Below are 11,798 nucleotides of genomic sequence, written 5' to 3' on the forward strand. Positions count from 1 at the left end.
TCCCATACCCTACCTCTAACATGAGAAATGTTGTATTTGCAACTAGCTGAAATAAAATAGTTTTTTATATTTTTATTTTATTTTAGTAAATATCAATCTTCATTTTTAATGGTTTTAGTTAATGATTATGCTGGTGTCAGCTGGGTAAGAGTCTTTCTTAATGTATTTTCCAAAATTCCAGCTTTTTTTTGTTTTTGTTATAATGCTGAGCTTTCTTGCATGTTGAAACTCCGTTAGAGACATACAATCTTCTTAAATGTTTTAACCAGTAAATGACAGAGAATGTGATAGTGATACATTTTAACCATGTGTGTATTTTAGATAACAAAATTAAGACCATGTTCAATGATGAGTCTTTACTATAGAGCAAAAACATAATCATTACATAATAACACTGTACAGCAAGAGCAAGGTGTTTTTTGTATACTCAGTCCAAGAAATCTGTAAAATCTGAAGTATTGAAAGGCACATAAAATTCTCAAAAAAGCTTAAACATTTAAAAAGTAAAATCAAAAAAAGTATTCCCTGAATGAATAAAATAACTTAACTGTACTTAAATAATTGACAAAACAGTTATAACTGTAATCCTAAAACCAGAAGTTGAAAAACTTCCAGTTAAAAATATTCATGCAAGTAGTTCATTGTAGATTATGGTCCAAAAATATTTGCTTTAATTTTTAAAACCATTCTCTGCCTAATGATTTATTTTTAGAAAATGAAACGATTAAGATTCCAGGAGGAGACCAAAATTATTACTGTATTGTACAAATTTATTGCATGCCCATTTCTGACCTATAGTACTGAAAAGTGCTCAATTTCACGTCAAATGAACAAGTCGATGAAAAAGGAAAAAGCATGCAAACCGGAAAAATTAAGACACATCTGTTCTGAGGTGGCACATTTATCCAGACTGTGGGCAATTAGGACAATTAGGACTGGTGTTGTCAGTGGGACCGTCCAGTGCTCTGAGGGTATGTCAGTGACTCTTAAAAGACGAGTCTGCTGATGGTATTGAAACCCCCTCCCCCACCCCCACCCGAGGGTCCACAGCTGCCAGGGGGCTCGTTGTCATCAGACCCATTGGGTCGGAATGAACAAGAAGCAGAGGTTGCTTGGAGAGCCCGAGCTCTGGCATTCAGCTCCTGTTCCTGGAGGGAAAGGAACGAAGGGTTAAATCCATGCTCCAGGTTAAACTAAAACAGCTTTTTTATTAATTGTAATAATTTTTTTCCAATGTTAGTATTTTACTGTATTTCTGTTCAGATAAATGCAGCCTTGGTGAACATAAGACGAGACTTTACATTACTGACCCCGAACTTATGAATGGTAGTAGTGTACCGTATTTTTCGGACTATAAGTCGCACTTTTTTCATAGTTTGACTGGTCCTGCGACTTATAGTCAGGTGCGACTTATATATCAAAATTAATTCAGACTGAGATGAAAACATTACCGTCTACAGCCGCGAGAGGGTGCTCTAGTTGGCGGAGTTGTTCAGAAGCGACACCAAGGATGAAGAAAATTCAATGGATTCAGTGATGTGGAATGAGATCGCGGGAGCTTGGTGAACTTGTTTACTGGTAACTTGCTTGTTGGACTCGCTGGCTTATGTTAATTTAGCCTATTCAGCCTCCCAGGTATATGTTCTTTATGCTATTGTGTAGCTGAATAACTGTTAATGTGTTGCGTTAACATACCAGATACCTACTCAGCCTGTTGTTCTGTGTGCTACTGTGTAGTTGAATAACTTGCCTTTCCATATTAAATGTCTGTTCTTGGTCTTGGATTTTGTGAAATAAATTTCTAAATAAATGCGACTTATAGTCCAGTGCGACTTATATATGTTTTTTTCCTCTTCATGACGCATTTTTTGACTGATGCGACTTATACTCCAGAGCGACTTATAGTCCGGAAAATACGGTATATATATACGCAAATCAAATGAGACCCGTTTTATGCTTTTCCAAAAGCACCATTGATAATGTACAATATTCTCACCTGTAGGAAGAGTTTGTTGTCTTTGGTAATGGCATCCATCAGCTCTTTCTGCAGGGGTGGCTCTCCACTCAGTTTTGAGCCATTTACGACTGGCCCTGAATTGCTTGGTTGTCCACTGACCTCTTGTTTCCTATAGATCAGGACATAGGCTGTGTCCTTGGGGAAGCGACAGGTGACGTTCTGCAACGATTGAAAGTTTGTAAAAGTCACTCGGCTGTCATTAAACAAGAACCAGTCCGTTGACTTCTGGTCAGTGCACCCCATGTTCTCCTGTGTGGCTGTCGAGCTCTCCGATAGGCTGGAGTTTTCCCCGTTCTTGGGACATGGGAGAGCAACATAACCATCAGTGCTACTCACATTCCTTCCATACGAGTAGTAGTGACCACTCTCAGAGGACATTCCAGAATGCATTACGACAGAACTCAAAACATACGGCACTGACAGCATTTCCGCATCGTTTTTCTTGTTTTTTGTTCTGCTTTCCGTCATCCCCTCCTCTTTCTGAGAAGGCTTGAGCTTTTTGGCTAGATTCTCGCCACTCTCAGGGGAGTCAGATGAGGAAGCAACTGCAGTTGAGGAAGGTGATGAAGCAGGGCTACCGTGCTGGTGTAGAGGCAGGCACATGTGCAGCGGAATGCCCATGTTGTCCAGGATCTTGCGACGCACGTGGCAGGTGGCATCGTACGAGAAGCGCAGCAGAGTCAGAATGAGGTACTCGGGTGCTGCCACCACCCGCATGACCTTCTCGGCCCTCTGTAGAGAGGCGCAGCGTTCACAGAAGTAGCAGTTTTCGTTCTCCAGGATTTCCGGAGCCAGGAAATAGTCCACTAAATCGGTCACAGACAGCGTGGGCTCCACCACGGGCATCTCCATCTTGGTTCCTGAACCTTCTTTTACTGAGCCTTCTGAGGATTCACTGCCTCCATTTACCGACCCTTGGCAGGGTCCCACAGCAGAGGAGCTTTTGTGCTCATCAGTGGGACCATGTGCACGTGACATCGAGGGGCAGAAGGCAAGAGAGAGGTCTGTAAAAGGCTCCTCTTTTTCTGACAGGCTGTGGCACTGCATGCAACGGATGGCTGTAGAGAGTCTACCACCAAACATACGCTCCACTAGAGTGCGACCATCTCCCTCGGCTACTACGGGATCTGGGTGTGATGGCACATCAGCGACTGGCTGACTTACAGCACTGTGGAGAGTTTCAGCAGAAGTGGTTGCAGGTTCAGGTTTTGGGCTGGTCAGCTGAAGGGCTGAGAGAGTCTTCTCTTCCTCATGCAACCTTAATATCACACAGGAAGACGGAACAAAACTTTATGAAGACTATGAAATACATGAACTCCCCCTGCTGTTGTAAATAAGGAAACACATTATTGTCATTATTAAATTGTTTTTTTGGGTTACACATTCATGATTAATCTCATATTTATGTGTAGTTAACAGATTATATCCTATTTATATGATAACATACACAATATTACAAAACAATAGGCCTATGCATAAATGTTGTTTCAATGATATATAGTCCTATTGGGAGAGCAGTGTTTCTCATGGGGACGTCTGTTAAAAATAAATCAGCATGGCTTCTCAGAAATAAAACGTTCGAATGACGATTTGTGGTGGTTCTGTGGCAAGTTCTGTGATCCTAACAACTGGAAATGTGCTTCTCACGTGGTCAGTCACATGTAAACAAAATGTCTGTTATTACTTGGACATTAATATTTAATTTAATATTAAATCAACATGATATTTATTTAAATATCCTATTTACTAATAGGAAAATTACACTATGTTGTAAATTGTTTTCTGTTTTGCATTTTATCTCTCAAAATGATGAAGGTCATGTTAAAAATGTAGAAATTAAACACAACCTCTTATTTACATAAGGTAAACATTTGACCAAGCTACTTGATCGACTAGGATTATATTATTAACATTTTATTGCATACTTGTTGCAGCCATATTAACTGGCACTTTTCAGAACTTTACATTATTTTGTTCACTTTTTTTCAGTAGTAAGTGTCTATATTTAAAAATGCATGCACAGTACAGTGCCTTGCAGTGGTCAAAAAAGACTTTCTGGTAAACTGGTTTCTTGTAAACTCAGATGTGGAGTCGCATGTGGATTTTTATGCAGGTGGTGGCAGAAATTCTGAATGTCAATAAATTCACAGATTTTGCCCATGAGAAACAATTACTGTTTGAATAGGGCTTATGACAACTTCCCCCACACTTTATGGACTTATATGACCTGCTGTTCTCTGACACTCTTCTCATTAATGTTTGTACAAATTAAGGTGTGTTTTACTAGTTGTTCACTTGTTCATTTATACTTCTTGAGCTTCAGTGATAACTAAACACTGTAGAAAGACTTTGAAAATGAATACTTTTGTTGAACATCCCATCTAGGTTTTTAATTAATATGATTTTCGTTAGAGCCATTTTTTCAATAATTCCTGATCAACAGGAACCAGAAGTATTTTGCATGTCATGTGTTTGTGTCTATTAAAGCCCAATTTATACTCATGCCATAACTATGTCATAGGCTGTGTGTAGCATGCGTACCCTTCGGCGTACCCTGACGTGCACCTCTCTAAAAATGTAACAACGCGTCAATTCTACGCGGACGCAAGCGCTGTGATTGGTCTGCTAGAACCCCTCCTTCTAGTTTCACATGCTCCCTCTGCATGTGTGATTGTGCGTCAACGACGCAGAAGTATAAATGAAAACCAATGCTTAGCCTACAGCGTAGAGGCTCTGGCGTAGGTCCGACGCAGAAGTATAAATCAGCCTTTAAGTGTATGCGTACAAGTACTGAACACTCATTCCTGCAGGGGCTCTTGCAAAAGTTCAGCTTGTTTTGGTCCTTCTTTAGGAATCATATGACAAAATAAAGCAGTATTAATGACAAATTGAATGAATGTGTTAAACAGCCCTTTCTTTGTTTTGAGAAACAAAGTTTCAAAATCTGCTCAGTCCTGCGTTAAGCATTGGCATTTACAGCAAAACTGTATGCCTAGAGCAGGGATGGGAAACTTCGGTCCTGGAGGCCCAGAGTTTAGCTTCAACCCTAATCAAACACACCTGAACAAGCTAATCAAGGTCCTCAGGATTACTAGAAAATTACAGGCAGGTGATTTTTTCAGGGTTGGAGCTAAACTCTGTAGGACAGTGGCCCTCCAGGACCGAAGTTGCCCATCCCTGGCTTAGAGTAACTCATAAATATAACATATGCAGGAATAGCCATATATTTCCTTTAGTTCTGGACAAGGATTCTGTTGCCATTTTCTGAGTTTACCTGTCCAAAAGAAAGCGCAAATACTCTGAGCAGTCTTGCTGGGATCCGGCTGTAAACCATGGCGGTCGAGAAACCTCCAAAAAACTCCTTGGCGAATATGCTGCTCTCTGGTGGGCATATAAAATGATACATAATCACTAACAGGTATTCTTAATACTCTCATTTAAGAAACAGAAAGCACACCCACCCAGCAGTGCTGAGTGTTGCAACATTCTGAAACAGACAGAGTCAGACAGAAAACAAACCTGTGTGTGGGCCAAGAAGGCAAATAGAAGCTGGAGCTTTTTCATGAGGCTGTTGCTGCCATTCAAATGCAGAGACATAACGTGTCGCCTGAAACTTTAAAGGACAGACTATTAGACCTGAGAAATATCTTGCATTTTAACAAAAAATAAAAAAATTATACTATAAATATTTAAATGCTTGAGGATTATTTTATTATGCATTACACATTGCATGTGTTTACAAGCAATCACTGAAAACATGCAATTACATGTACTGGTAATTGCAGAGAGAATATTAATTACAGTTGGATTAATTACAATAGAAAGGTTGATACAGAGATCAGATAATATGTAATAGATTTTGAACTTACTCTGTAGCCATAAATAAAATTTGGATGATGCTGTTCATGTAGCATGTGTTGCCCAGATTTACAAGTCCTGTCTTCCCCGTTTCTGATTTGCCGGTGATCTTGAGCAGGCCTGAGGCAAATGAATTTGACTGAGAGGTCCAGGCACTTTGGTTCAGAACAAATTTGATCTTCTCCTCACTAGGTTTTGGCAGGTCCTACAGCAGAACCAGAGGTGGACATAGAATAGATGAAGTATAGAGTACTGCTCAAAAGTTTGCATTCAGTAAGTTATTTTAAGAAATGAATACATTTATTCAGAAAGGAAGCATTCAATTGATCAAAAGTAACAGTAAAGACATTTATAATGTTACAAAAGATTTATATTTTAAATAAGTATTGTTCTTTCAAACTTTCTATTCATTAAAGAATCCTAAATAAATCTGTGTATCTCGGTTTCAACAAAAACGGCACAACCGTTTTAAAACAATAATAATAAAAAGAAATGTTTCTTGAGCATCAAATCAGCATATTAGAATGATTTCTGAATGATGTAATGATGCTGAAAATTCAGCTTTGCCATTACAGGAATATAAAAATATATTAAAACAGAAAACAGTTATTTTAAAGTGTAGTAATATTTCCCAATATATGTATTTATTGTATTTTCCATCAAACAAATGCAGCCTTCATAAGAGATTTCAAACAGACTTTCAAAAACATAAAAAAAAAAACCTTATCGAACCAAACAGTATAAAATTAGATATTACACACAAGCACAAAATATTAAATCATTTCAGCAGTGATACATGTAACATGTCCTTTGTTTTACAAACTTAAGTTAGTTCATGAGAGATTAAACCCATCTTTATCTTACTTTAATGGATTCAAGAATGCTGTCATAGAGGTCTGGAAAGCCAGAATATTGGTACATCATGCAGTGGACGAGTTCTGCAAACTGCAGCAGGAAGGCTTTACTGTTGGGAAGGCCATCACTCTTCAAAGACTTCACAAGCGGGACTATATGAGGGACCACCTGGTATAAATGACAGGGGTAATATAATTCATATCACATTGAAATTATAATAAAATGCTAAAAATATACTAAAACAACAGCTCTTTAAAAGCACTACAAACATTTAGAATGCTCTAACTCATTTGATACAATATTAACAGAAAATAAAACAAATAAAATAAGAGATTTATTAATACATAATATAATATGTTCTTGAAGAATAAAAGTAATCTATGAAGCTTTAATTCGGTTTTGAGCGAGCCCTTATAAATGGGAAAAATCTCATTTTTAACACACAGGGTTTTTAAAGCTAGAATATTTTTGAGGTGGAAAAGGTGAAGCAATGTTTTGGTGAGTTCTAGTTTATGGTGGGCTTACTAAGTGAAAGGCTTCAGGAGAGTGCTGGAAACTAAGCAGCATGTGTGAAAGAACCACCAGCGCTCCCTGTCTCACAATGGGATACCAGAGACGATTAAAGACCTGCAAACAAACAAACACACATTCATACACATAAACGTCAGACACAGAAACACATAAACACAGAAAAGTCTCTCCAAGCAAGTCTCACTAACCGACTCTTAGGTATCAAAGAATGGTTAATGGTAAATGTCCTGAAACAATTGAATTCAATTCGAATTTAATCAATCTAATACCTTGTAAAAATTATGTTTCATATTCTTTACTTTTGGCAGGTACTCTAATCCTGGTGTTGTTCTTTAAAAATGTGACTTTAAAAGCTATTTTATGAGTAAATACACAAACCTGTTCGATTTTGAACAGTGTGACATCTATGAGAATGGTGAACTTTTGAACAGCAGCAAGTCCCTTTAATAAAGCAATGACCCAAGTGTCCACATGATTGGCTAGAGGCCAGGACAACCAGTCAATCATCCTAAAAAAAGATGGAGAGAAAAAAGAGGGTAAGGACAGGCAACATAAAACCCTTACATAACTGTAACAGCACCACAGGAAAGAAACTGGCAACATTGATTCAACCCTGGAAAAACAACAACAAAACAACCACTACTCATTTAAAATCAGTTAAGGCATTATGGACACTCCACTCTTTCCAAATGACTTGCATAAATGCAATTACCACATACTTTAAGAGCAAAAGTAGTAGAGAAAACAACATGATGGCAGTTGGATCAAGGGCTTAGTCTTTGAAACAGACACAAAAGCACTATTCACAAGCTCACACACAGAGTCTGACCTGCAGAGCGCTTGTGTCATACTGGCATCTTTAACATTCTGGTCAGTGGTGAGGCTTTTGATGAGGACTGTGATCATTTGCAGAGGAATGTGCTGGACCAGGCTTGCTAGAGCAATGGAAGGTTCGAATGAAGGATCTGAGATGATAACAAACACATTGTACATATGATTTCATATTTTGATGTATATACCACTTTTAGGATTTTTTAAGGGTCACATCATACATTTATTTATTTATTTTTCACTAAGGCCCACTTAGGTTTCTAAAAACAATTTACACCAAAAATAGTTTTTTATTTTGCTTCTGTTTTTATATTTTTATTTTGTAAACACCCCTTTCGGTCATTGTCTCGAAATGCATGCCCACAAACTATAACATATTTCAGTAAGAAACCCCTGCAAGAATAGTAAATGAGTATTTGCAAATTCCGACTCTACTCGGTATGATGTTGAAAAGTGATCAACTTTTTTTTTTATATGCTTATAGAGATTCATAATAATGATTTTTTTAAAAAAAACATTTGCATAGGTACTCTGGTTTAAAACAAATTTGCTGAGAACAAAAAATGTTTAATGTGATTCAGATTTACCAGTGTTGTGAAAGGTCCATATTCTGTACTGTAGTCTGGTCTCTTCTTCTTATTATATTTAGACTCACATTTCTTGATTAAGAAAATTACCTATTGGATTGACTGATGTCATCTTTACTTAAAGTAACCCCTGGGATTTAATATTTCAATAATTTACCAAGACATTCACATGTTCATGGTTCTCTGATGTTGATTAATGGTCACATGACATGCAGGTAAACACAATATTTCATATTTTATTGTAAGTGCATTTTTATTATTTCTATGTTAAAAATACTTATTTTAATTGGACATTTTTATTTAAAAAAAAAAAAACTCTTTTAAAATTATTTCACCCAAAAATGAAAATTCTGTCATCATTTACTCACTCTGCATGTCTACAACTAGTTTCATTGTGTTTTCGCATACTCTTTAAAGCTCCATATCCATTCATTCTAATTGCATGTAAAAGAGCAATTATTTTTTTCTCCTTTCATTTTCCACCAAAAGAAAAAAAAAGTCTTATCAGGTTGGAACGACATGAGGGTGAGTAACAGAATTTTCATTTTTGGACGAACTATTCCCTTAACCTAATTTATCATCATGAGAGGAATCAGAGCTTATTAACCTGTGGATGAGATGACGGCAAACACCTCCTGCAGCGACGGTAGCAGCGTGGCCGGCTCAGCCTTCCAGATGCCCTGCAGCAAAGCACTCACCCTGGTCACTTGGGTCACATACTCCCGCAACTCCCGCTCTTCAGTGGCAGGACAGTGGAAGTACGCGAAGGTGCGCACAAGCTGCTGACAGAAAAGAACTCCTGCCTTCTCTCGTGGGACACACTGCGGGAAGTCCGTCAGTATGGTGGCCAGTTTGGCACAGGTTGCTGGTTCTGGCCGTTCACAGATGATGCGTAGGACCTCCGTCTGTAGCAGCGGTGCCAACTCTAACACAGCCGGGCAGCTGATGAGCAGTCGGAGAGAACCATGAAGGAAGTCCAAGATGGCAGGGTCTCTGCTGTCCAAAGAGCTGTAGCCCTGCTGAAGGAGACCAAGCACGTATTCCTTGCTGAAGAAGCGGGCAAACTCATCGCGATGGTAGCGTGCGTATGCTTCTTGCACTTGGAGGCCAACCTGTCGCTGAAAAGCATCCTCACCCAGGAGAATAAAGCGGGTGGTGAGATGGTACAAGGCCTGGCACTGCTCCTCTGTCACCTCCTTTTCTGCAGCTTCTATCACTTTTTTCACAATAGCCCGTTTGACAGTCAGAGGATGGGAGGAGCTCACCAGCGCCTCCAAAATCTTATCCATGGTTGGACTGTATTGAACCACAGGAAAGGTAAGGTAAGCCAAAGGAGGTGTAACTGTAGATGAGAGAATGCTATTACTTTCAGTGCAATTCCTGATTTTCTCAAATTATTAACCATGTCTTGCTCTAAAGATCCTTTATGATGCTTTCCTAATTTTGACAACTCTAATCTATTAATTGGCCAAATCTTTTCATGGGTAGTAGCTTTTAAAATAATAAAATAGAGCTCAGATTGCTTTGCCTGCCTGATTTTGAAATAATAAATTCAGTGACATTAGATGAGAAGAATTCGGGCTTGTTCGACAAAAATGTCTTGGGCCCAAATGGTTACCCAATAAACTATAAACTTGAAAATAAAATAAAGTTGAATGACAGCATTTCACCCAATTGCTCCTTTTGTCACCACTTTGACAAAACAATTACCCACTAACTGATTTTTTGAAAGGGTATTTCTGACACTTTTCATAATGTTTATGATTATTTTACTACTATTCATTGCAAAATGTTAAATTCATAAATGTAAAGTTTTAAAGAAAATTTATATTTTTTATTTTCAAGAAAGATATGATTCGTTAAAGAACTAAAGTAAAAATTAAATTGCTTGTAATACTCTTTTAGGTTGTAATATCCGTAATATAATATACATTAGTTCGTTTCAGAATTTCATGTATTGTAACCATCTTAGAAAATTGTCTTTATGCTTGTAAATGTTGTATTTTTTTAAGAAGCAAAAAAAAAAAAAACCTGACATGAATATTCATATAAGGATGTTTAAATTAAAGTAGTAGCCTATGTCTATAGAGCGCCTAAAAACGCCAAATCCGGTTATATGATGGGACATTCCAACTGCTAATAATATTTCATTTTTCTTAGTTCATTTTTGTAGAAAGAAATTGTTTACACAGCTATTACAAATGTGTATTTATTGTGTTATTCAGCTAGACAGAATATTCTAGAAAGAAACGGCAACGTATGCTCTCTCATTCGACAAACAACATCATAAGGGTTTTCTCTGAAGCTGTCATTAAGATAAAGCTAACAGTTACCTGCTAACTACTCTGCTAGCTAGCTTTGCTAGTACAAAGAGTAACAATAATTTAAAACATCTAGTAGCACGACACAATAAAAAACGAAACCGAAATAATAGCACACACTGTTTATAGGTTAAATATTACATTTCTTTCTATCGTCACCGACAATATCACCAGCTAAGTGGCTAACTCAGGAATCGAAACAAAGCAGATACTCTCAAATGCCAGAGCACTGACTTGGCAAAAACAAATATTACTTTCCTGTCCTTACTCAAAGGTGACAACAGCCACCGACACTCACCAAATTAAGTCATTCCGAAAATGTCTTGGTGTAGAAAAAGAAATAAATCACATCAGACGCTGAAATATATATATTTTTAGCAGATTAGTGTTGAGAGCTGTTTGGAAAACTGCGACCTCTTTCAATCAGCTGTTGAAACACACACACACACACACGCGCGTCATCAGAACGCGCACGAGTGATGTCAGGACCCGACATAGGTCAGCCACGGCTGTGGTGACAAATCAGGTCCTCCTCGAAACCTGTGTCCGACATCGCCCCATACCCTTAAATAGGGCACTATTTGAGGGAACAGCCATTTGTAGTGGTGTCCGAAACCATAGTGGACGTTTTTGAGTGCACTCATTCAATCCCACAATGCACCGCAACAACGAGTACAACCGATGTAGACTACGCAACGGCTTGGGAATACTAGTGGTGGGCAGATCGAGGCTTCGTGGAATACTGAAACAGTTGAAGCACATGTAGCAGTGTTTTGAAATTGTAATCACTAGATAATC

At 38.0% G+C, this 11,798-nt stretch overlaps 1 protein-coding gene across 1 annotated transcript; it reads right to left on the reverse strand.

The window, feature by feature from the left end:
- Positions 1–341: 341 nt before the first annotated feature.
- On the reverse strand, positions 342–11,463 carry usp38 (ubiquitin specific peptidase 38). Its single transcript, XM_084094432.1, has 11 exons — positions 11,299–11,463; positions 9,287–10,021; positions 8,091–8,226; positions 7,640–7,769; positions 7,256–7,357; positions 6,740–6,898; positions 5,887–6,080; positions 5,537–5,630; positions 5,292–5,398; positions 1,997–3,275; positions 342–1,148 (listed from the first exon to the last, which is right to left on the reverse strand). The coding sequence occupies exons 2-11, from the start codon at positions 9,966–9,968 to the stop codon at positions 987–989; spliced, it is 3,045 nt and encodes a 1,014-aa protein (XP_083950558.1). The 5' UTR covers positions 9,969–10,021; positions 11,299–11,463; the 3' UTR covers positions 342–986.
- Between the last annotated feature and the right edge of the window lie 335 nt (positions 11,464–11,798).

This window comes from Abramis brama (assembly GCF_963993115.1).
Source record: "Abramis brama genome assembly, chromosome: 2".
In the NCBI taxonomy this organism is placed as follows: Eukaryota; Metazoa; Chordata; class Actinopteri; order Cypriniformes; family Leuciscidae; genus Abramis; species Abramis brama.

What these genes read in the sequence shown, in the direction of transcription:
- usp38 (XM_084094432.1), bottom strand. Translation starts at nt 9,968, where the DNA reads ATGGATAAGATTTTGGAGGCGCTGGTGAGCTCCTCCCATCCTCTGACT. An exon ending in GCATTCTTGAATCCATTAAA is followed by an intron (nt 6,081 to 6,739) that starts GTAAGATAAAGA and finishes GTTCTGCTGTAG; the next exon opens with GACCTGCCAAAACCTAGTGA. An exon ending in ACAACAAACTCTTCCTACAG is followed by an intron (nt 1,149 to 1,996) that starts GTGAGAATATTG and finishes CTTTCCCTCCAG; the next exon opens with GAACAGGAGCTGAATGCCAG.